The sequence below is a fragment of the Dermacentor silvarum genome, chromosome 7, assembly GCF_013339745.2.
Source record: "Dermacentor silvarum isolate Dsil-2018 chromosome 7, BIME_Dsil_1.4, whole genome shotgun sequence".
NCBI classification, from domain to species: Eukaryota; Metazoa; Arthropoda; class Arachnida; order Ixodida; family Ixodidae; genus Dermacentor; species Dermacentor silvarum.
The window spans coordinates 68,831,138-68,857,550 of NC_051160.1; the positions used below are offsets into that span (position 1 = coordinate 68,831,138).

General features: G+C 42.7%; 3 protein-coding genes across 7 annotated transcripts in view; all 3 read left to right on the plus strand.

Moving 5' to 3' along the window:
• The window catches only part of LOC119458159 (uncharacterized), a 96,763-nt gene that overhangs the window by 16,974 nt on the left and 53,376 nt on the right, over positions 1–26,413 (plus strand). For 2 of the 5 annotated variants that reach the window (XM_049670806.1, XM_049670804.1), the window contains exon 3: positions 7,176–7,735. In XM_049670806.1, coding sequence (XP_049526763.1) covers positions 7,176–7,723 — 548 coding nt within the window. In that variant the 3' untranslated portion in view covers positions 7,724–7,735. Of the gene's footprint in view, positions 1–2,412; positions 2,500–7,175; positions 7,931–7,969; positions 8,098–25,884; positions 25,995–26,413 lie in introns of those variants that run through there. The other 3 variants (XM_037719985.2, XM_049670805.1, XM_049670803.1) reach the window with 3 other exon arrangements.
• On the plus strand, positions 1,513–25,893 carry LOC119458161 (uncharacterized). Its single transcript, XM_037719989.2, has 4 exons — positions 1,513–1,587; positions 16,570–16,590; positions 17,433–17,519; positions 25,325–25,893. The coding sequence occupies exons 3-4, from the start codon at positions 17,447–17,449 to the stop codon at positions 25,870–25,872; spliced, it is 621 nt and encodes a 206-aa protein (XP_037575917.1). The 5' UTR covers positions 1,513–1,587; positions 16,570–16,590; positions 17,433–17,446; the 3' UTR covers positions 25,873–25,893.
• LOC119459558 (uncharacterized) overlaps positions 16,336–26,413 on the plus strand; it is a 63,402-nt gene continuing 53,324 nt past the window's right edge. Inside the window, exon 1 of the mRNA XM_037721269.2 lies at positions 16,336–16,424. The gene's annotated coding sequence lies outside the window, so the exon portion shown is untranslated. The remainder of the gene's footprint in view (positions 16,425–26,413) is intronic.

Here is a 26,413-nt window from a genome sequence, read left to right on the forward strand (position 1 = left end):
TTTGAGTTACTGTGAGTAAATTTGGGAAGTGTGAACTTGGATACGAGACGAGTTGCCACAAGATTTTTTTCCCTGCTCACATAGGTAAAGAAAAAAAAAGAACATTTGTTTGGTTTTGTACCAATTTTGGAAATATCACATCAAAAGTGACCCAAATCTATTTCAAAAGAATTGTACGTGCATCGAAAATTGGTGCTATGTGCAAGTCGCTAAATCGAAACAGGTTTCAAGCCACTTTATGACGTCTTCGTTACAAAAAGAAAAAAAAGAAAAAAAGTTAGAAGTGCGTTTGTGCGTGTGATGGTGGTCGTTCCTTTTTTCTTCAGCCTTTATTTAATTGTGCAGCTGGATTTTGCTGCTCCTGAACAGATCAGTGACTGTACTAAAATGTGTCGAGGTGTTTGAGAGTGATTGTCGGAGGGTAATACGCACAACTGTGGCAAGAAAGTAAATGGTTTCTCATTTATGACAGCGGCCTGCCTGCTTCGTCTCTGGGCGGTATTTAGTGTCTCAATGATGTGCTAGCGTTCTCCATTAGTTCTATTCATGGCACCCAGCTACGTGTGATTTTATGCAATGTGTACCAAACTTAAGACCACTGAATAACTTTGTGATGACGGGATGTGAATTGTGAATTGTATGTGATGTGAACTTATACGATTGAAAGAAAATTTCCCACATTAGCAAGACAAGTTTGTTTTGTCGGTTCATGTTTGGCTAAGAACACCGAAAAAAAATTTAGGATCGACCACCTCAACGGGGTTGCAGTCTTGTTCCTTCGGTGGCTTCGTCGCTCCGTGGCTCAGAAGTGCTGAAGTATTTATCGGGATTTCCTTGCCTCCATTTCTTGCACCAGGGAGAGTTAGGAGGAATACCCATGCCCTCGATGATTAGCCCGTCATGTATCTCATACATACGATATCATAAAAATATACATTTTCTCTCATACCTGGTGCTGTTCTCAAGGAGCACAACGCAGGTTTTATGCCAGTAAAGCGAAAATGCCCTTTGGAGGATTGCACCGGCTGTGTGGCACAAAAACGTTGCAAAAGACAGAGGGTTCTGCGATTGCATTGATTAACCGGCTTCATACAACACGGACTAGCACTTGCGAATATATCTACACATGCCAGAAGTAACGCACGGTTTCTGTCCAATTAGTCGATGCAGATATTACCCAAGGGAAACGCAGAAGCATCCGGATTTAGCACTGATACTGGTAAGACAGCCGAGTGTGTTTCTGCGATTGGTATTTTACGCTGCAATCTCCTCGCGTCGTTGCCGTCTCAGCGCCGCAGTCAATAAGCTCCTTGTTAGAGCCAATAAAGGAGTGACGGATGCATCGGACATCATGAAACGTACCGTTAAGATTGCAAGCGGGGTCACGCTCAACGCGGCCGTTGTTGCGCGTTCAACACGACATGAACTTATCAGTGGTGTGCAGATGCCCGTGAAGCTGTGCTTTATAAAGCTCATCGGAACAGGCGTCGTTCAGAACTTCTCGCACAGCGCCATTGCCAGGACCAGCTCGCGTTCACCGAGGACTGTCAAGTTACAGGACAAATACTCGCTTGAACGGCACTCGAGGTGCGACCAGAATGTAAGTAACGTTGCCCTTGCGCCACTATACTGATTCCAACTATCTCCTTTAATTGTGTCAGAAACGCGATGTCTAGGAATTAAAATCAACAAGACAAGTGGGGCTTCTTGGTTTTGTTCAGGTAGAATAATCAGATAGATAAACGATAGATAGAATAATCACAAGTAAATATAGAAACATTGTTTTGTTCAGTTAGTCAAGAAAACCCACAAAGAAACAGGTATTAGAGTTTTCCAGCTTTGTTGAATATGTATTTGATTGTAAAATATTTTAATGCAACCTTCAAACAGCAGCTTTCAGACGGACGTTCACCGACTTCTGTGCAAAATATTACTCGTCTGGTTTCTTAAAGAGAACAGCATGAAATATTTTATGCTGCATGTAACATTAAACTTGCAGCGGTGGCCTTTTTGAGGTCACATGAGCACAACAAAACAGAAAAAGTGTTCTCGTTATCCATTGTACCACGAAGTGTAATTGCTTACCCGCTGATTATGCGCATTGGCTTCAATGTGTTCAACATTCTAATATCTATGTAATTTTTACTTCGTAAGTGGGAAGAGTAACATTCTGCCCTGCACAACGGTGTGAAACTCTGAACACATAACAAGAGACAGTGTTCGTGGTTGTTATACTTTCTCTGACGCGTATCGTTACTCTAGAAAGTACTGTAGCAGGGAATGAAACAAGTTTCAAAATTTACGAGATCTTGCACCAGGTGCATTTGACGTCCTCTAGTGTAATAATAATCTACTACTAATAGACTGCACTCCATTAATCTAACATTTCATAAGCTCCGGATATATTTTCAGATTTATTAGGAAACATGGGGCCAGCAAAACTCCTTGCCGTAATCGCTTTGTTCTCTTCATCCTGTGCTGCAATGGTCTACAGGACTGGTAAGTAGTCACCTTACTTTCTCGCGTGAATAAACGTGCTTAGTTATCAAATTTTGAACGCTATAGCGTCCAAAACTGGATTTTTTTCGGATATAGTATCATTCTACAAAAATATGCTTCTATGATATAAGAAAAATGTACTCTGTTACTGCCTTTCCGTACACTTTGATATGTGAGGGCTTCTATACGGCGCATTATTGATAATGAATGCGCGCAGGCTTTCTTCGTAATTAGGCTGCATGTGTAGCCTGTTACCGTTATTGTCCGTAACTGACCGTTCACAGTGGGCGACCTTGTCTTATCGTATGACTGAACCTTTAAGCACTTTCGCTAGTCTGCCCTTTATCCCTAGTCTATAGAATTAATTGCAGTGTTACCCAGAGGGAAACCTGACGCGACCATGAATGCAAGTTTTATTAGGGGCCCTGTGCTCTTTTGGCGATTGCTCCTACGTGGGTATGCGATGGTTTGCCTTTGAGGTGGCTTGGCCGAAATGGTTGTTATATAATAAATGATGAGAAAGTGGGAAAACGAGCCACTGAAGGGCGTGCTGTCGCATTTATTCAAAGTCAACTTTAGAGTATGAGCAATATTCGGAATGAAAAAACACAAGACAGGAAACTAGAACGAAGAAAGGCAGGAAAGTTAGCACATGAATAGTGTTATTTTGCTGCGTAGCCTGCTACACACAAAGTCTTGCGCACGCTGTATCGGCGACATGCAAGTGTTCAGTCGAAATGAGTGCTACCAAAACTGTCTTGATGTGCGCATTCACGATGTATTTATTATATCAGGGTTAACACTAAAGCGTACTAAAATATTAGAAGTTCACATGCACCAGCCCAAAGTCACATAGTGAGCATGGTCACAATGTGTCGTCTTTCTAATAGACGGGATACAGTGGCTATGTGTCAGAAAATCGTGAACAGCTATGACAGCCTGTCCTTGTTTATCTGGGACACGACCAGTGACCCAGGAATTTTTCAGCTTATGAAAGACGCTTATCTAGTCAAATCAAATGGCATTGCGCTCGTATTGTGGACCTTCGATGAGCAGGAGCTGAACTGACGAATGCGCATTTTTACACAGGATGCAAGCAGCTGATAGCACATTCTTAGTTCTGTGAAGACGTATGGTGTGTAGGTCACCTCCAAGCGTAGTCCATGTATGAGCTCTTTAAAGATGCGTTCTAACCCTTGGTATATAGTGAAGCACAAAAACGGGTGAACGCAGAATATGAGAGATCAGTTAGCCTGGTCATCAAACCAAGTCGCTTCACAAAGTTTTGTGGTAACGTAAATAAAAGGTCGTCATTTAATATTCATAATTCAAGAGGGGGTCAGGGTATGCGATTCGTGTGCCGAATAAGCCAGTCTGCCTGCTGCCTCATTTTGTTCAATACCAATACGCCTCGGGATCCATTGAAATAACTTGATGAACAGCCAGAGATGCAATATGTAGTACTTTAGCAATTTCGCAGGCTAATAAACTGGTATCACATCAGTGCACTGTAGTTAGTATTTGTAGATTCACCCTTGAGTAGAGTTGATTGCCCATCTACCGAGCAGCTACTCTCGATATAAATTTTGCCACTCGAGTTAAACAGAAGAGTTCCATCGTCGTACGTGACATCCGGTGAAAAAATGAATCAGTTTTATTGGCACAATATACTAGCGACGTAAAATTCCGCCGCCAAGCGTTCATCGGTTCTTGATACGTCTGTGAAAACAAATGTGAAAAAATGTTGTTGAAGGTATATTGAAAAAATTGGTAAGTAAAGGTGGCGATGGCGACACAGATAATGTTGTCTTAAAACATCATGATTAAAACATTTTCATTCACCCATACTCTGCCTTTTAATAATGTTTACTCACGTACAAAACAGAAGCAAGCGAGCAAAAGCTAAAAAATTGAAACAGCGAAACAGTCGCACAGCAAGTGAACACCTTGTCGTCTGTCATCCATCTTTTGCGGCCAACCGGTACATTTTAGGTTTCATGTGTATGTACGTACATCTGAGCCAAAGATCTTATGATGGGAAAATAAGACGCTTTTGTAATGTGGAAGAAATAACATACGTTATGTGTTAGTTCGGTGGATAATCAACCCGTGTGACATACAGAACAGCGCTACGCAGAATAATCCTAATCCAAAGCCCTCACATACATGTCGTCAGGTGCATGCAAGATTGTTGTAGTGTCAGTGTTCCTTCTAGATAATATTGTAAGAAAATTTTGCCCAGGACAGCCACGGCTCACTGCTTCCGCTGCTTCCGCTGCTCACGCGAGGGGAGAGCACTTTGCGAACTTACAATTCTTATAGGTGGTTTTCTTTACATGCTAAATGACGAGGCTGAGCGTAGGGTGCACATTGTAGCTGTTATTTGTCCTCTCTAATAAACAAGGCTCAAATCCATATTTACAAACAGATAAAGCATTAGAGCTCTCTTGTTGCCAACTGCCTTTGCATAAAACTTTACGAAATATTTTTCGGTATCTGTTTAGTCACCAGGCCAGATAGTAAGCGAAATATAGCAGAAGCTACAAGCTTGTGTAAATAAATACAGGACTATAAGCAGTTTCCTACGAGCTTATGAGCCAACAACAATAAGGTCGCGGCACTTGACAAGGCTTCATAATTCTCATAGTTGCATCATCAGAGTACATGCAACTCAGCATCTTCCTGACTGGGTACTAACACAATTCAACTTAACTTGTCGTCAAGGTTTTATGTGGAGATAAGTAAAGAGCAGTCACTGGTATAAATAATACGGTTAAAGGCGTTAGTCGAATGAACCTATGGGATAACTTTAAATCACTTTGTACAGTAGACTTCTTAATTTGAATACTGCCGAAAAAGCCCCTGTTGTACAGGAAAGTTTTTACCTTTCCAATCGGAGATTGCATAGAGGTATATTGAAACAATGTGGATGTTTATTTTATTGTAAAACCAGTGAATCGCTACCACCTCCACCACAATCACATCCGTATGCTGATCCTTCGCATATCTACTCTTCAAAATTTAGTCGCATGAATGAGTTCACTATCCTATGCCTGATAGGAGAAGTTTCTCTGTTTCAGTCGAAACTAGTTTTATCTGTCCTGTGTGTGAGACATACCTTTAGGGAAAGAACAATTCAGTAGATAATTACATATTTCAACGTTTTCTGCTTTGTAATTTTAAAGGTCGTCGCTCTGTGTAGGGCGTATACTTCTACAATTTCCAACAGATGTAGTTCGGATGCCCTAAATGCAGTAATAAAATGATGGTATTGGGGCTTGCTGATGCGGTGACACACTCAAGAGAAGAAAGCAAACGTGGATATTGTTATCTAGCTGTGTAGTGTGGAGGGACATACTGGGTGATCATTTCTACGCTCTACTGAATTTTTAAAAATTAATTGTTCCGATAGCCTAGCTGTAGTCCTTGAGGTTGATTACTCGTAGCGGCGGACGGTGATTGGACGGAGCATAGAAACGCCTCATCGAGGTAATAACAACAATGACAACTTCGTAATTAATTTCTTTACGGCACATAATGCAATTTATGAATTGTAAGAAGCAAATTCAAAAAGTCAGTCGAACAACAATTCATTTTTACTGCTAGTTTGAAGGCGCATATCTCAAAACCCGTTCCATTCTGAAAATTTCTTCCAATGGGATACACATTGAAAAATCACGAGCTATATTTTGGAAATGGCTTATGTGCCGTGGATTATTTAATAAAAAAGCAAATAAAAATTTTGTTATTAGTCGAATGTGCATTTCGATTTCGAATGCGAGTAATGTCCACCTGCTTCGAGCAAAACAGCTCAAAGGTCACAAATATGCTTCCTCCCAACAGTTGATTTTTTTATTTCTTAAAGCTTATAAATGATCAGCCCGTGTATTAGACAACTTGGAGAACCAAGGAGGCCAGGCTCGGGTGCAGAAAACCGGAGTCGGCCTCGGTGGTGTTGTCCGTGAGCTAAAATTTACATATATATTTAGGAATATGTATATGCGACACCTAGCTATATGACATGTGGTATATGGGGATTATATTGCCCCAACATTCAAGTATTAAAGTTGCTCATACCTAGTCTTACACTATTGACAAAGTTTTCCTCGCAATTTTGAGAATGACAGTCCACAAACAAATGTCATGAAACAAAACATCGACAGCGCATGTCTTTACATGAAATATTCGTAGACTGAAATAATAAATGTGAGAAACAATAACAGAAATCTGAAAATGATGTAACTTTATTGGCGCGGTTGTGCACAACCTCCGGGATCGGCCCATCCAAATGGCCGCGTTTTCACCAGAAAGCTCGCCTTCGTGCATAGCATGCGTCGCCAGCGTTTCCCGGATAACATTACGGTTACATGAGCTGCAGTTGTCGGGAAGCGTGAGAAGCAGTAAGGGATCTTAGAATGCTATCGCATTCCCCTCTTAAAGGCGAAGCTTAAGAGTCCCCCAAGTTTTTTTAACTGATACCTACGAATAGTTACTACCTTATTCGATAGATCTAGCAATATAAGGATATACTTCGGTAATTCTCTACCAAATTTATCATAGGGCACAGCCGTACTAGTGTGCTATGGCGACGCGAATATAGCGCGACGACTTGCCTTGCAGGAAACTGTTTCGCTAGTGTGAGCTAACCGTGCTCCCTGTTACGTTTGGATTTACAGATGCTCCATGTGATTTCACGGACGTCCACCTAGACGACGAAATGTTTTCCAAGCTGCTCGTCAAGCTTCCAGAAGGTTTCGAGTCCGGACCACAGGGAATCCACTCTGCCATTCCTGGAATTGAATTTGGTGGAGTCACTGTTCATGGCCTGAGCAAACTTCGCCAGTTCGGGCCCCCAATTCCTTACTGCGCCAATGGAAAGCGTATGGTGCAAGTGGACTTGTACAATGATGAGCCGATATATTTCTCCGCACCATGGAAGGCTTGCTCAGGCGATGAAGGGCAGCTGATGCTTCGCTCCGCGTTCTTGCGGTTCACAGCCCAATTTGCCATTGTCGAATCCTCTACTGAAGGCGTGAAGCTTGAATTCGAGCGTGAACTTCCTGTTACAACGCAGAGCATCCGCTTGGGCATCGAAGGAGCTGGACGTGCTCTCAACACCATTTTTGAAGTTCTGAGCGCACTTCTACCAAGTGTCGCTGAAGAATCTTGGAACATGCAATTTTCGCGTGATCTTGCCAGAGCCTTCCGTATGGCCCTTGAGTGAAATACGCGTAAGGTAATATATCGGTGTCACCAAACGAAACCTAGTCCTGAACAGCCAATGAACACCGTCTTCTAATCATATCGCTTCATCTTATTGCAAGAAAGCAAATAAAATCACTTACCTTTATCGAGTCCTATGGTTTTATGTTTTCATCGGCACGTCGTATCTCCGCTGTGCTTCTTGAGGATATATTCCACAAAACTACAGGTGAGTGAGTGAAATAGCTTTATTGAGGTCCAGCTGCAGGTATCTTAGTTTCAGCCATTTTTATTATTCTGGAGGAACGCATCTGTGTTTATTTCTACTAAATATTTTTCCGCTAAAACTTTAGAGGAAACAAATCGACCAGAGTGAACTGACAGTAACCCGAAAAAATAAATGGCTACAAGATAACTAAAACATTATTCGTACTTTAATTTCTGGACAGAACGTACCACTGAGCCATTCTCGGTTAAAAATGTCAATGGAAAGGCTGCGGAGGGATTAACAAGCAAGAGTCGTGAGCGTATCTTGAAGTATCGTCCACAGCTGGTATTTTTTGCTCAGCTCAATGTCTCATAAAATAAAACACACGCAGAAGTGAAATAAAGTGAAATGAGGGAAATAAAATATTTCCCATTTCTCCCTTCCTTGGGGCGGGAGTGGGACATCGGAAAGGCGGAGTGGAACAGGTGAAACGAAATGTTGCTAGATGTTCAAAGCTGGCAAACATAGTACGCTGACGGGTCAACTTCGAACACGAAAAATTGCAGCAAATGTTTCGTTACGCCTACTGACGGTAGGTCTGGCCGAGGTTCGCCATGAATGAATTTTACCTGGTGTCATAGCTTCCATAAAAGGCTTTCCACTTGGCGAGTAAGAGCAGATATTGAAGTGATTTGATTATGATTGCACGCGAACTTTAAAGCCTAGAATGAAATCAGGCAGGACCATTTTTCCCACAGCACCGGTGTTCCATGTCTGCTGAAGCCAGGTCTTTCTATAAAACATCAATAATTACAGAACCCCACATCATGTGCTTCGCACAAAGCAGTCTTGATGCTGTTATGGGGACGGAGTTTGACGAACCTTCAAAAGCATCTGTTTGGAGCTCCAACCAGGTTGACCAGTGGAGGTTCCTCCCAGGAATTGAAGTCGGTGGAATAACCTGGCATGGCCTGAGCAAACTCCGCCAGTTCGGGACCGCGATTTCTTACTGCGCCAACGGTAGGCGGATGGTGCAAGTGGACTTCTACAGTGGTGACGGTATATTTACCTCCTCGCCATGGAAGGCTTGCTCAGGCGATGAAGGGCAGCTCATGCTTCGCTCCACGTTCCTTGCGGGTCACAGCCAAATTTTCCGTTGCCGAGTCCTCGGGCGAAGGCGTGAAGCTTGAATTAGAGCGTCCGCTTCGTGTCACAACGCAGGGCCTCCCGTTGCAGAAGAAGGAGCTGGACGTGGTGTGAGCACCATTTTTGAAGTTCTGAGCGATCTCCTACCAACTTTTGTTGAAGAAGCTTGGAGCTTACAAGTTTCGCGTCTTCTTGGCAAGGCCTTCCCTGTAGTCCTTGAGTGCAATTTGCGTAATGAAAAATGTCGGTGTCACCACGCGAAAACTAAACCTGAAAATCCAACGAACACCGTCGTCTAATCGCATCGCTTCTCCTCATTGCAAGAAGGTAAATAAAATCCCGTACCTTTATCGAGTGCCTTGTTTTTGTGTTTTTATCGGCATGGCGTATCGCCATTGTGCTTCTATAGAATATCCGAGAAGTTGGCGGTAGTATTGAGGAAATATTTCACAAATGTTCAGGTATGGTATCGTAAGCCATTTTCTTCATTGTGGAGGACCGCAGGTGTGTTTATTTATACTACATACTCGTCCGCAACAACGTTGAGGGAAAAATTGACCTAGAGGAGGAAACAACTTCATTTTCTCGATTTGGCTTAGTGAACCGATAGTCCCTACAGCAAGTCGGCTAGAAGATAAATTGAAACATTATTAGTACTTTCATTTCAGGACAGTGGGGAGCACTGGACAATTTCGGCAGGAAAATTCAATAAAAAGTTTACAGAGGGATTGACAAATAAAACAGTTGTGAGCGTTTGTTGAAATATCGTCCACAGTTAGCATTTTTTGGTCAGCTCAATATCTCATGGAATAAAACACAAACAGAATTCCAAGTGACATAAAAATTGTCTCATTTCTCTCATCCCTTGGGGGGGGGGGGGGGGGAGTGGGCCATCTGAAAGCAGGAATGGAATTGGTGGAACGAAATGTTGCAAGATGTCCTAAGCTGGCAAACATGTACCCTGACAGGGTCAACTTCAAACTGCAAATATTTGCAGAATGGCTCCAAATATTTCATTCCGCCTACTGACGGTGGTCCTGGCCGAGAAAACCCCGAAAGCCATACCACCGACGAGGTTGGTCATGATTAGAATTTAGTTTTTGTTACAGCTTGCATAATAGGTTTGTACGTGGTGAGCAAGATCAGATATTCATGTCATTTTGTTTTGATTGCGCGCTAATCTTACAGCCTCAAATATGAGGCTTCTGTACCAGGCCGGCCCATTTTTCATACAGCACCGCTGTTCCGTTCCTGCCGAAACCAGGTCCTTCTGTGAACAAACAAGTATACAAACAATATATGCAAACTTATGTATTTATTCATTTTTTTATTGTTACCCTCAGGGCCAAAGGCAATAAAGAGGGGAGTGGGTTACAGCAAATGAACATAAAAACAATAATAAAAAAGCATAATGTACAAAGGCTTCTGATTATACAGTTTTAGTTAGTCTTAAATCGTCGTAAGAAATTGGTAGCAAAGTACGACAGTAAAATGGTAAATACAAAATACAAAATGCACTTAGGTTACAAACATATAGTAGGAAAAAATGCTTCGATAATGCAATGTTAGCTAAAGCCGCTCGAAACCTTTGGTTTTCGTGAATGAATACGACTTCCGCAGGGGAGGTGGTTCCATTCCGTGGATAACCGAATGAAAAATGATTGCAAAAAAGTTTTAGTGTCACATGATTCGAGACCAACCTTACAGCGTTGGTCGAATCGAGGCGATACGTATTGTGGCTGAAAAATGAAATCATTGCGTAGTGCTGAATGATGGTATAGCTTGTGAAAAAGAACTAAACATGCGATTTTGCGACGAAAAGAAAGTGGACTAAGCGAAAGGCTAGTTTTCATGGCAGACACAATTGCAGTTCTATTGTAATCACGTAAGATGAAACGAACTGAATTATTTTGAACGAGTTCTAATGAATTAATTAGTTAATCAGGGCCAGGATCCCAAACAGCACATGCATATTCTAGTTTCGGACGTATAAGGGTAGTGTAAAGAAGGATTTTTAAGGATGAAGGGGCCGTTGAAAAGTTACGGCGCAAGTAGCCAAACATGCGGTTAGCATTGCTAATTACGTAGTCGGTATGAACATTCCAAGATAAGTTAGCAGAGATATGCCCACCTTGGTATTTGTAAGAGTTAACCATTTCCAAGGGAACATTATTTAGATAATATGTATGCATGCTGTTAGTTAATCGGGATACACGCATCACTTTACATTTGCCAACGTTTAGTTCCATTAACCAATTTTTGCACCAAATAGCTACAGTAGTTAGATCAGACTGCAGGTGGTTAGGATCTTCTGCATTAGTTCTGTCCCGAAAGATAACACAATCATCAGCAAATAAGTGAATGTTATATGAAAGAGTGGAGGGGAGGTCGTTAATACAAATGAGAAACAAAAGAGGCCCGAGCACTGAACCTTGCGGTACACCGGAAGTTACGCTTCGAAGTGGTGAGTTATGGCCGTTTGTGGTTACAAATTGAGTGCGATTAGAAAGGAAGCATTCAATCCCCTTCAGGATGTTAGTGTCAAGGTTTAGCTGACTTAGTTTATAAAGTAAAAGTTGATGACAAACCTTACCAATGCTTTAGCTGAGTCTTAAATGCAATCTGCAAATGATAAACGATCGAGAATACGATGCAATTTATGCGTAAAGATTGCAAGCTGAGTTTCACATGAAAATGTTTTTCTAAATCCATGCTGAGCTGGTGTGAAAAATGCATTTGATTCAAGGAAGTTAACAAGATGTTTGAAAATTATATGTTCGAGCAACTTACAGCAAGTACTTGAGAGTGAGATGGGGCGATAATTGGCTGTTAGATTTATGTTACCTGACTTATGCAGTGGAACCACCTTCCCGATTTTTCATTGGCTAGGTTGAGCAGACGTATCCAGTGATTGCTGAAAAAGTTTGGTTAGGATAACAGATTAGCGTTAATAGAGTCGTAACCAGGCGATGAGTTCTGATTCAGGGAATCAATTAGTTTCGCAACACCAGCAGTTTCAGCTATCACTGGAGGCATAGCTACGTAGTCGTTCTGGCGAGTAGGAGGTAGGCAGTCATTGCAGGAAATAGAAAAATTTCGCACAAATGTGTCGTTAAGGATGGCAGCGCACTGTTCATTAGGTACATGGTTTCCCAATGGGTCATCCAGAGTTATGTGATCATTGCGCAAGGGCTTGATTACACTCCAAAACTTTTTAACGTTAGTCTTGGGGGGAGAAGTCCTACAGGGGGGAGAAGTCCTACTCTCACCTGCTCGTGGTTCCCCCTGCCACCGTTTCCTTGGTTGAGATTGTTTGCCCAACTCACCAGGATCGGTGCAACGAGAGAGGCACCGGGCGCGGAGTTACTCCACGCCCTCTAACACTTGGCATGAAATCAAAAAGAAATTTATCAGAAAGCCGCTGCTGAGTGGCAGCGGCACCAAGTGCGGGGGTCCCGGGGTGTGCATTTCAAGGTGCACTTGAAGGTCAGACCAAAGATGGACATTCATCCAGGTTGTGGCAGGGGGCCAGTAGGTCTCATGCTGTGATGTGCTGTGCTACACGGAAAGAAAAGTGGATGGACTTGCCGTCGCCTTGGGCACTGGGACTTCTACGGCGGGTGCCATGGGGGGCTCTACCGTCTGTGCCCTGTACATTTATAGGGCCTGGTTCAAGCTTCAAAATTCCTGCACAAAGGCAGGTTGGCACTTCGTTCGCCAACCGGCCTCATCTTCTTAGGAAGAGGAGCGACTCCATATTGCAGGCGGTCAGCATTTCCCATTCTTTGGGCTCTAACCAGCTGAAGACGTCAGCGGATGCATCACAAGCAATGGGACTGAAGTCACCTTTGCAGAAAGTCATCGAGAATGCACCTCGTGGGTACCCATAAGAAGATTGGGCCATCTGCCATTCAGATGATAATCAACTGCCAACTCATGTGCACGTTTTGTTTTTATTTAATAAAGTTAAAACTGCCGTGAGGAATATTGGAAGCACGTTCTTTAGAAAATTAGATTTAGCGTTCTTTAGTGCTGTTACGTACGTTTCAAATGCGGGCTCATAAGCAGACAAGCGTGTGTCAGTTGGCGAGTGTTTTGCAGAACGATATAGGCGTTTTTTCAGGTTACGTAGACGTTTTAGATGGGCATTGAACCAAGGAGCATCAGAATTGGGGGTAATGATGCGAGATGAGATGTACTTTTCAGTTAGTTCCTGAACTTTAGCGGCGAACATGCCAATTAAGCTGAATTAAAACTTTAAGATTGACTCCAACCAAATAAGGAAATTTACTAGCCCGACGTTTCGGAAACAATTCGGCTCCTTCTTCAGGGGGTATTCTTCGGAGGTGGCGGTGTGCCGCTTTTAAAAGGTCCGTCGTAACAAAGGAGAGGAAGGGGGAGAGAGCGTAAGGTGCGGAGACACTTGACATGCCCCTGTTCTACACAGACAAAATAGGTGGTGGGGGTGGGGTAGGGGGGGGGGGGGGGCTTCGGCGTCGCTGGTCGGCTGGGTTGACCGATGCTGGGCGCCTTTTAGTCGCGGGAATGCGTGGACGAGGGACAGGGGGGTGGGGGACCAGTTGTTTTGGTGTTGCTGACCTAGAGCGGGGGGTGCTTTCTTCCCTTCGTTGCGTCTGCAAGGCCATGAACATACAAAGAAGGAAGAATGCCCTTCACGCGGTTTATATTACCCGCTGTGTTCTGAATGTGCCAAGACTCGAGTAGTAGCCTTTTTAGCCAGTTTGTCTCTGTTTTAAGGATTTGGGTTTCTTGCAAAGAAATCTTGTGGTCGGCGTCTTCGGAATGTTCGGCGACGGCGCTGCGTATTCGGTTGAATGTTCTGACGTCGTTCTCATGTTGTCTGATTCTTTCTTTTAGATTTTTGTTTTCCCTGATGTACGACGCGGGACAGTCGGCACAGCTGATTTTATAGACGAGTTTTATAGACCAGACGAGTTGCCACAAGGTTTCTTTTCCCTGCTCACATAGGTAAAGAAAGAAAATAACGTTTGATTTTGTACCAATTTTGGTAATATTACATCAAAAGTGACCCAGATCTATTTCATAAGAATTGTACGTGCATCGAAAATTGGTGCTATGTGCAAGTCGCTAAATCGAAACAGGTTTCAAGCCAATTTATGACGCCTTCGTTACAAAAAGGAAAAAAAACTTAGAAGTGTGTTTGTGTGAATGTGATTTTGGTCCGTCCTTTTTTCTTAAGCGTTTATTTAATTGTGCAGCTTGCTTTTGCTCCTCCTGAACAGATGATCAGCGACATTACTAGAATGTGTTGAGGTGTTTCAGAGTGATTGTGGGAGGCAAACACGCACAACTGTAGACAGAAAGTAAATGGTTTCTCAATTACGACAGCGGCCCACCTGCTTCGTCTCTGCGAGGTATTTAGTGTCTCAATAATGGGCTGGTGTTCTCCATTGGTTGTGTGCATGGCAGCCAGCTACGTGTGATTTTATGTTCTCTTTTTTTCCTTCAATGATGAGAACCATATACTTATAAGAATGGACATTTGGCACCGTGCGCGATGTTAAGACAGCTTCACAGGAACGTTTCAAGAGCAATGTGCTCAAGAAGCTCCCGAGTTGCTTGAAAGAGTGCAGGAAAACGTTGGACAAGATATTGAATACAACGTATAATATCTTGATGGAAACTAAGCGCTTTAAAAATTAGTTTACGGAGATTGCGCGATTTTTGTTTTCTTTTTTTTCTGGAGGGGGATGATGTAATCTTGTACGGGCACTCTAATAAAGTCTAAGGAGGGCGCCACAAGTACGGACCTTGTTACGGAGCCAAAGCATCGACGCAAAGAGAACACTACAAATAATATCACCCCTGGCTTCGGTTTCAAGATGTGGAGCACTGGCAGCAAGAAGAGGACAGCCCAACTATGGTGAAGGGCGGCTAAAAGCCACACTTTCAAGCGCATGCATCTTACTCAAGTGTTACTTGCGAAATCCTACAGTTTTTTGAAAACCGTCCAGTTTCCTGGGGCCGAGTTTAAGTCGGAGGAGTTGGCTCAAAATTTATAGGTTCCTAAAAGTGCTTCCCTGGTTCCACGGAAACGCTGCAAATTGCTCCGTCTATTTTTATGCCGGAGACACAACTTGGGCACAAATAATTTGAAGAACAGGCGGTGAACTGTAGAGGGCACTAAAGTCGTCGGGTCTACTCTAGCATTTTGTTTTCTGGGGCTTTTAGGAATCAGTGTGATTAAAAGGACAACGTTAAAGGGAGCGCGTGGCGAGTGTCTTTGTACTTTTGCTTTTCAATGTTAAAAGGCACATGGAACATCGCCAAGGACACTCAATCATGCAGCTCATGTTAGTGAGACAAGTCCTGCCTTTATGAAACGCACAAAAATAATATGAATTGGACAAACTCGCGAATCACTCACGAATTGTCTTTGCGAATCCGCCCAATCAAAGTGCACTTGAATTATTGAAAAATGATCAATCTCATTTATCTTTAAGACTAGCCGAATCTGTGCTTGCCATGTGTAACAAGCTTAAGACCATTTAATAACGTTGTGATGACCGGATGTGAATTGTGAATTGTATATGAAGTGAATTGTATGTGATCGAAAGAAATTTCCCACATTGGCAAGACAAGCTTGTTTTGTCGGTTCATGTTCGGCTAAGAACACCGAAAAAAAAATGCGGATCGACCACCTGATCGGCGTTGCAGCCTTGTTTCTTAGGTGGCTTCGTGGCTCCATGGCTCAGAAGTGGTGAAATGTTTATCGGGATTTCCTTGCCTCCGTTTCTTGCATCAGGGAGAGTTAGGAGGAATACCGATGTCCTAGATGATTAGCCCGTCATATATCTCATACATACGATATCATAAAAAATGTGCATGTGCTCTCATACCTGGTGCTGTTTTCAAGGAGCACAACGCAGGTTTAATGCCAGTAAAGCGAAAATGCACTTTGGAGGATTGCACGGGCTGTAGTGCACACAAAAGTTGCAAAAGACAGAGGGTTCTACGATTGCATTGATTAACCTGCTTCATACAACACGGACTAGCACTTGCGAATATATCTACACTTGCCAGAAGTAATGCACGGTTTCTGTCCAATTAGTCGATGCAGATATACCCCAAGGGAAACGCAGAAACATCCGGATTTAGCTCTGATAGCGGTAAGACAGCCGAGTGTGTTTCTGCGATTGGTATTTTATCGCTGCAATCTCCTCGCGTCGTTGCCGTCTCAGCGCCGCGGTCAATAAGCTCCTTGTTAGAGCCAATAAAGGAGTGACGGATGCATCGGACATCATGAAACGTACCGTTAAGATTGCAAGCGGGGTCACGCTCAACGCGGCTGTTGTTGCGCGTTCAACACGACATGAACTTATCAGTGGTCTGCAGACGCCCGTGAAATTGTGCTTTATAAAGCTCTTCGGAACAGGCCCCGTTCAGAACTTCTCGCACAGCGCCATAGCCAGGACCAGCTCGCGTTCACCGAGGACTGTCAAGTTACAAGACTCGCTCCAACGGCACTCTAGAAACAACGGTGCGACTAGAATGTAAGTCCCTTTGTCCTTGCGCCACCATACTGATACCAACTATCTGCTTCAATTGTATTATGTTGTTGCTTAGGAATTAAAATCAAGAAGACAAGTGGGGCTTCTTGTTTTGGTCAGGTAGAATAACCAAGAAAACACATAGAGAAACAAGTATTAGAGTTTTTCAGCTTTGTTGAATATGCATTTGATTGTATAAAATTTTATTGCAACCTTCAAACAGGGCTTTCAGACCGACGTTCACCGACGTCTGTGCAAAGTACTACTCGTCGGGTTTCCCGAAGAGAACAGTATGAAATATTTTATGCTGCATTTAGCAATAAACTTGCAGCGGTGGCCTTTTTGAAGTCACGTGAGCACAACAAAACAGAAAAAGTGTTCTCGTTATCCATATACCTCGAAGTGCAATTGTTTACCCGCTGATTAGACGCTTGCTTCAATGTGTTCAACAATCTAATATCTATGTACTTTTTACTTCGTAGTGAGAAGAGTTACAATATGCCCAGCACAACGGTGTGAAATTCTGAACACATAACAAGAGCCAGTGTTCGTGGTTGTTACACTTTCTGTGACGCGTATCGTTACCCTAGGAAGCACTGTAGCAGGGAATGAAATAACTTGCAAAATTTACGAGATCTTGCACCAGGTACATTTCACGTTCTACTAATACACTGCTACTAATACTAATCTAATAATCTAAGCTACTAATCCTAATCCTACTAATACTAAGCCACTAATCTAATACTAATACTAATCTACTACATCTACTACTAAGCTACTAATCTACTACTAATACACTGCACTCCATTTTTCTGACACTTCATAACCTCCGGATATGTTTTCAGATTTATTAGGAAACATGGGGCCAGCAAAACTCCTTGCCGTAATCGCTTTGTGCTCTTCATCCTGTGCTGCAATGGTCTACAGGACTGGTAAGTAGTCACCTTAATTTGTCGCGTGAATAAACATGCTTAGTTATCAAATTTTGAACGCTATAGCGTCCGAAAGTGGACTTTTTCGGATATAGTGTCATTCTACAAAAATATGCTTCTATGATATAAGAAAAATGTATCCTGTTACTCCCTTTCCGTAAACTTTAAAATCTGAGGGCTTCAATACAGCGCATTATTGATAATGAATGCTCGCTGGCTTTCTTCGTAATTAGGCTGCATCTGTAGCCTGTGACCGTTATTGTCTATAACTGACCGTTCACAGTCGGCGACCTTGTCTTATCGTATGACTGAACCTTTAAGCACTTTCACTAGTCTGCCCTTTATCCCTAGTCTATACAATTAGTTGCAGTGTTACCCAGACGGAAACCTGACGTGACCATAATGCAAGTTTTATTAGGGGCCCTGTGCTGTTCTGGCGATTGCTCCTACGTGGGTATGCGATGGTTTGCCTTTGAGGTGGCTTGGCCGAAATGATTGTTATATAATAAATGATGAGAAAGTGGGAAAACGACCCACTGAAGGGACTGCTGTCGCATTTATTCAAAGTCAACTTTAGAGTATGAGAAATATTCGGAATGAGAAAAACAAGACAGGAAAACTAGAACGAAAGAAAGGCAGGAAAGATAGCAAATGAATAGTGTTATTTTGATGGGTAGCCTGCTACACACACAGTCTAGAGCACGCTGTATCGGCGACATGCAAGCGTTCACTCGAAACTAGTGCTACCAAAACTGTCTTGATGTGCGCGCATTCACGATGTGTTTATTATAACACGGTTAATACTAAAGCGTATAAAATATTAGAAGTGCGCATGCACCAGCACAAAGGGACATAGTGAGCATGGTCACAATGTGTCGTCTTTCAAATAGACTGGATAAACTCAGTATGTGTCAGAAAATCGTGAACAGCTATGGCAGCCTGTCTTTGTTTGTCTGGGCACGACTAGTGACCCAGGATTTTTTCAACTGATGAAAGACGCTTATCTAGTCAAATCAAATGGCTGAGTAAGGTCTCTCGCTTGAGCTTGTATTGTGGACCTTCAGTGAGCAGGTGCTGAACTGACGAATGAGCATTTTTACACTGGGTGCAAGCAGCTGGTAGCACCTTCTTAGTTCTCTGAAAGACGTAAGGTGTGTAGGTCACCTCCAGGCATAGTCGATGTATGAGCTCATTAAAGATGCGTTCTAACCCTTGGTATATAGTGAAGCGCAAAACGAGTCACTGCTGAATAGGAGAAACTTAGCCTGGTCATCAAACTAAGTCGCTTCAATAAGTTTTAGTCGTAGTCTAAATAAACAAAACTTGCCATTTGATATTGAGAATTCGAGAGGGGGTGAAGGTATATGATTTGTCTGTCGCAGAGGCTAATCTGTCTGCCGCCTCATTTTTTTTCAATATGAATACGGTTTGGAATCAATCTAAGACAAAAATATGGCCAGCCAGAGATGCAATATGTAGTACTTTTGCAATTTTGTAGGCTAATAAACAAGTGGTATCACATTACTGCGCTGTGGTGACCATTCGTAGGTGCGCCCTCCAGTAGAGTAGGTAGCCCATCTACCGAGCAAGTACTCTCGGATATACATTTTACCGCTCGAATTAAACAGAAGAGTTCCGTCATCGTACGTGACATCTTGTGAGAACATGGGTCACTTTAACTCACAAAATATATAGCGACGTAAAATGCCGCCGCCAAGCGTTCATCGGTTCTTGAAACGTCTGTGAAAACAAATGTGAAGAAATGTTGTTCAAGGTATATTGGAAAAAATTGGTAAGTAAAGGTGGCCATGGCGTCACAGATAATGTTGTCTTAAAACATAATGATTAAAACATTTTCATTCACCCCTACTCTACTTTTAATAATGTTTACTCACGTGCAGAACAGAAGCAAGCGAGCAAAAGCAAAAAAAATTGAAACAACGAAACAGTCGCACAGCAAGCGAACACCTTGTCGTCGGTCATCCAACTTTTGCGGCCGGCCGGTGCATTTACGGTTTCATGTTTATGTGCATCTGAACGAAAATTCTTATGATCGAAAAAAAGACGCTTATGTAATGTGAAGGAAATAACACACATTATGTCTTAATAACACATACAGAACAGTGCTACACAGGCACTTGTGTAGCACTGTGTAGGCTTCTTACACAGGTAAAGGTGTCCTCGCTCTTCCAGAATAATCCAAATCCAAAGCCCTCACATACATGTCGTCCGGTGCATGCAAGATTATTGCAGTGCCAGTTTTACTTCTAGGTAATATTGTAAGAATATTTTGCGCAGGACAGCCACATCATATTCCGAGCTGCCGCTGCTCACGCGAGGGGAGAGCACTTTGCGAACTTACTATTCTTATAAGTGTTCTTTTTTACATGCTAAATGGAGAGGCTGAGCGTAGGGTCACATTGTAGCTGTTATTTGTCCGCTCTAATAAACAAGACTCAAATGCACATTGACAAACAGATAAAGCATTAAAGCTTTCTTGATGCCAGCAGCCTTTGTATAAAACGTTACGAAATATTTTTCGGTATCTGTTTAGTCACCAGGGCAGATAGTAAGCGAAATATAAGCAGAAGCTACAAGCTTGTGTAAATGAATACAGGACTATAAGCAGTTTCCTACGAGCTTATGCGCAAACAGCAATAAGGTCACGGCATTTCACAAGGCTTCATAATTCTCATAGTTGCATCATCAGAGTACATGCAACTCAGCATCTTCCTGACTGGGTACTAACACAATTCAACTTAACTTGTCGTCAATGTTTTATGTGGAGATAAGTAAAGAGCAGTCACTGGTAGAAATAATACGGTTAAAGGCGTTAGTCGAATGAACCTATGGGATAACTTTAAATCACTTTGTACAGTAGACTTCTTAATTTTGAATACTGCCGAAAAAGCCCCTGTTGTACAGGAAAGTTTTTACTTTTCCAATCGGAGATTGCATAGAGGTATAATGCAGCAATGTGGATGTTTTTTTATTGTAAAACCAGTGAATCGCTACCACCTCCACCACAATCACATCCGTATGCTGACCCTTGGCATATCTACTCTTCAAAATTTAGTCGCATGAATGAGTTCACTATCCTATGCCTGATAGGAGAAGTTTTTCTGTTTCAGTCGAAACTAGCCGTAGCACTTTCGTATTACCTGTCCTCGACGGGTGTGAGACAAACCTTTAGGGAAACAACACTTCAATAGAAAATTACATTTTTCAATGGTTTCTTTCTTTGTAATGTTAAAGGTCGTCGTTATATGTAGGGCGTATACTTCTACAGTTTCCAGCAGATGTAGTTCGGATGCCCAAAATGCAGTAATAAACAGATGGTATTGGGGCTTGCCGATGACGTGACATAGTCAACAGAAGCAAGAAAACGTGTATATTGTTCTCTAGCTCTGTAGTGTGGATGGACATACTGGGTGATGATTTCTACGCCTTACTGGATTTTTTTTAAATTCATTTTTCAGATAGCTTAACTGTAGTCCTTTTGGTTAATTACTCGTAGCGGTGGATGGTGATTGAACGGAACATAGAAATGCCTCATCGAGCTAATTAACAACCATGACAACTTCGTAATTAATTACTTTACGGCACATTATGCAATTTATGAATTCTAACAAGCAAATTTGCAAGGCATGTCGACAAGAAATTACAGGAGGACGTCACTTTGAAGATAATCATTTACAAAGTGTGCCATACATGCGCTTTCGATTTAGTTTTGTGCTTCAATGTATAAAGAACGTTTTGTTCGAAAAATTAAGTCGAACAACACTGCATTTTTACTGCTAGTTTGATGTCGCATATCTCAAAACCCGTGCCATGCTGAAAATTTCTTCCAGTGGGATGTGCCTTGAAAAATCACGAGCTACATATTGGAAATGACAATATGTGCCGTGAATTATTTAATTAAAAAAATTAAATAATAATTTTGTTATTAGTCCAATGCGCAATTCGATTTCTGATGCGAGTAATGTCCACCGCTTCGAGGAAAACAGCTCAAAGGTCACAAATACGCTTGCTCCCACAGTTGATTTTTTAAAATATCTTAAAACTTTTAAATGATCAGCCTATGTATTAGAAAACTTGGAGAACAAAGGAGGCCGGGCGCGAGCGCAGGAAAATGGTGTCCGCCTCGGTGGGGTTGTCCGTGAGCTAGAATTTCTATATAGATTTAGGAATACGAGGTTTGTTAAAAAAAACCGAAGTTTTGCTATAACACCTTTACTGCCTATGGTACAACATGTTAAGTGCTGTCTCTTTCAAAGTAGTCCCCTCTGCTGGCAACGCACTCTTACCATCTTTTCTTCCATTTTTGGAAAGCCTTCTGGAACGCACTTTCTGGAATGGCGCGCAGGTCTCTTCTCGCATTGTCCTGGATATCCTCTACGGTTTGGAAACGACGTCTTTTCAAAGCTTGGGGAAGAGAAAAATGTCTGCTGGGGCTAGGTCCGGAGAATATGGTGGGTGGGGCACAACTGGAGTGTGGTGTTTCGCAAAGTAGCTGCGGACAAGCAGCGACGCGTGAGCCGGGTCAATGTCATGGTCCAACATCCAAGCCTATTTTTCGCACCATTAGGCCTCTTACTGAGCACAGAATATCTCAAGCGTGCTAGAATTCGCTGGTGAACTTCTTTGTTTGCCGTCTGACCACGTGGTACAATTTACCGATGGAGAATGCCTTAGCAGTCAAAAACACAACCAACATCACCTTCATTTTTGACCGACTCATGCGCGCTTTTTTTGGACGAGATCCTTTGGCCACCCACTGCGATGACTGCACTTTCGTTTCAACATCATAGCCATAAACCCATGTCTCATCACCTGTTATGATGTTCTTAAGAAAGTTTTCATCGTCATGGGCAGCGGCGAGCAGTTCCTGGCTGATTTCAACACGGGTATGCTTCTTTTCGTCAGTCAACAAACGCGGCACGAATTTTGCACTGACACAACGCATCCCAAGTTTGTCATCAAAATTTCATGACATGATCATACGCTGATACCCACTTCGTCAGTGACTTCTCGAACAGTCAGGCGATGATTTCCCTGAATCACAGTTCGCACTCTCTCGACGGGGTCATCATCTGTGGATGTGAAAGGTCGTCTAGGCTTGGGATCGTCACCAACCGACATTCTTCCGTCTTCACAACGCTTGAACCGATCATAGCACTGTGTGCGACTCATAAAGTGCTCCCCGTATGCTTGTCTAAGCAACTGAAATGTCTCTGTGAAAATTTTCTCAAGTTTGTAGCAGAACTTCACACGCACACACGCTGTTCTTCCAATTCCTTCATTGTCACTTTAGCACCAATGTAAAAGCCGCTTGTTCGTCTGCTCACTTCAGCGGCTGTAGCTCGCCAACTCACGGTCAGAGCGAAACGCGGCAAATGGCACTTTGTTGTCTAAACCTGCCGCTACATGCGCTCAGTAGCTCCAGCGCGCTCCATCTGCTGGTTGGCGCGCTATTTCAAAAGTTCGGTTTCTGTTAGGGGCGAAGCACCTTAGGGCCGAGCATTGTCCCTCGTCGTCGTCTGTAGCTCTGGTATGCATGGAGACCGCTATGGGCGCTGTGGTGCACAAGTATAAGCGCTGTATATATATATATATATATATATATATATATATATATATATATATATATATATACGGGTGATTCACGGTGACCCGATTGATCCCCCGGTGCTTCGCCCTCTCATCAGCATTCACTTCGTGGATATGCTGTGTTTTCTTTAACACACCACATATGTATATGCCATGCGTTGCTATATGACATGTGGTATGTGTCAATCATTCCCGAGAATTCAAATACTAAAGTTGCTCATACCTAGTGTTACACTCTTGACAAAGTTTTTCCTCGTAATTTTGAGAATGACAGTCCACAAACAAATGTCAAGAAGCAAAACATCGAGAGCGCATGCCTTTTATGTTAACTGTACTCAGACTGAAATATTAAAAGTGAGAAACAATAACAGAAATATGAAAATGATGTAATTTTTGGGTGCAGCTGTGCACTACCTCTGGGATCGGCCAATCCAAATGGCCGCGTTTTCACCAGAAAGCTCGCCTTCGTGCATAGCGTTCGTCGCCAGCGTTTCTGGGTTAACATTACGGTTACATACGCTGCAGTTGTTGGGAAGCGTGAGAAGCAGTAAGGGATCTTAGAATGCTATCGCGTTCCCCTCTCAAAGGCGAAGCTTAAGAGTCCTTCAAGTCTTAAATGAGAAGCATTTCTTGGCGAACATTTGCTACTTTGACAGTATCTATCTATCTATCTATCTATCTATCTATCTATCTATCTATCTATCTATCTATCTATCTATCTATCTATCTAGCCGCCTACGTCTTCGTGCTCTCATGGTCGTTTCGTTACCTTGGTATGTAACAAAATTGGCATACTATGACCAGAGTAAATGACGAACGTAAATTATATGGCATAACATGAAAGTCATGACATGCGTGTCATGTAGGTCATGAAACAGCCGCCTACGTCTTGGTGCTCTCATGGTCGTTTCGTTAACTTGGTAGGTACCAAAATTGGCATAGTATGATAGGAGTATATGACAAACATATGTGATAGGTCATGACATAAATATCATGATGTGCTTGTCATGCAGGTCATGACAATGACCCTGCGAAAAAGATTAACACTCAAAAACCACTGGAATTGATTCGGACGTGGGCACTAAGTGAAGGAAACACTAAAGTATGATGGTAGAAATCAGTCATGAGAATGACTCAGAATAAATCACAATGAGTAAGCAAAAAGAGATTAACGCTCAAAATGTACTGAAATGTGTTCTAAAGTTGGAACTAAGTGAACGAATCACCAAAGGATGATGGTAAAAATCATAGTCATGACCACGACTGAGCAAGAATGACAATGACTCAGCGAAAAATGATTAACACTCAAGGACCACTGAAATTTGTTCGGACGGGGGTACTAAGTGAAGGAAGAACTGAACGATGGTGGTAGAAGTCGTAGTCGTGATATGGCTCAGCAAAAAATGACAATTACTCAGCGAAAGGAAGATTAACACTCAAAAAACACTGAAATGGGTTCGGACGTGGGCACTAAGTGAAGGAAACAGTAATGTATGATGGTAGAAGTGATAATCATGGGCATGACTCAGCAAATATGACAATGACTCAGCGAAAAAAAACATTAATAGTCAAAAACGACTTGAAATGGGTTCGGACGTGGGCATTAAGTGAAGGAAACACTAAAGGATAATGGTAGAACTCATAGTCATGACCATAACTCAGCAAAACTGAGAATTACTCAAGGAAAAAAGATTAAAGTTCAAAAAACATTGCGATGGGTTCCGATGTGGTACTAAGTGAAGGAAAAGGTCGATGGTCGAAGTCAAAGTCATGAGCATGACTAAGGCTTTCGCCTTAAGGTCTCTTAGCTAAAGGGACTCCTGAGGACTCATGACATGAATGTCATGACACGGGTGTTATGTAGGTCATGAATGAGCCGCCTACGTCTTGGTGCTCTCAGCGTCGTTTCGTTAACTTGGTAGGTTCTCCGCACACTGCATCGCATAACATCGATTCCCACAGGGCATGTGATCTGCCGGCTTTTTTTAAACAAATACCTACGCATGGCTACTACCTTATTCCAGAGATCTAGCAATATAAGGATATACTTCGGTAATTCTCTAACAAATTTCTCATTAGGCCACAACCGTACTAGTGTGCTATGACGACGCGAATATAGCGCGACGATTTGCCTTGCAGGAAACTGTTTCGCTAGTGTGAGCTAACCGTGCGTCCTGTTACGTTTGGATTTACAGATTCTCCATGTGACTTCACGGACGTCCACCTAGACGACGAAATATTTTCCAAGCTGCTCGTCAAGCTTCCAGAAGGTTTCGAGTCCGGACCGCAGGAGTTCCACTCTGCCTTTCCTGGAATTGAGATTGGTGGAATCACTGTACATGGCCTGAGCAAACTCCGCCAGTTCGGGCCTCCAATTCCTTATTGCGCCAACGGAAGGCGCATGGTGCAAGTGGACTTCTACAATGATTACCCGATATACTTCTCCGCGCCATGGAAGGCTTGCTCAGGCGATGAAGGGCAGCTCATGCTTCGCTCCGCGTTCTCGCGGTTCACAGTCCAATTTGCCATTGTCGAGTCGTCTGGTGAAGGCGTGAAGCTTGAATTCGAGCGTGAACTTCCTGTTACAACGCAGAGCATTCGCGTTGGAATCGAAGGAGCTGGACGTGGCCTGAACACCATTTTTGAAGTTCTGAGCGCACTCGTACCAAGTGTGGCTGAAGAATCTTGGAACGTGCAATTTTCGCGTTACCTTGCCACAGCCTTCCGTATGGCCCTTGAGTGAAATATGCATAAGGGAATATATCGGTGTCACCAAACGAAACCTGAACGTGAACAGCCAATGAACATCGTCTTCTAATCATATTGCTTCTTCTTATAGTAAGAAAGCAAATAAAATCACTTACCTTTATCGAGTGCCATCGTTTTGTATTTTTATCGGCCCGTCGTATCGCCGCTGTGCTTCTTGGGTATATATTCCACAAATCTACAGGCGTCTTGCTTCAGCGATTTTCTTCATTCTGGAGGAACGCAGGTATGTTTATTTCTCCTAGATATTTTTTCGCAAGAACTTTAGGGGAAACAAATCGACCAGAGAGAACTGATAGTCACCCTAAAAGATAGCTACAAGATATCTGAAACATTATCCGTACTTTTAGTTCAGGACAGTAGGTAGAACTGAGCCATTCTCGGTGAAAAATATCAATGAAAAGGCTGCGGAGGGATTGACCAGCAAGAGTCGTGAGCGTATGTTGAAGAATCGTCCACATCTGGTATTTTTTGCTCAGCTCAATGTCTCTTAAAATGAAACACAAGCAGAAGTGAAA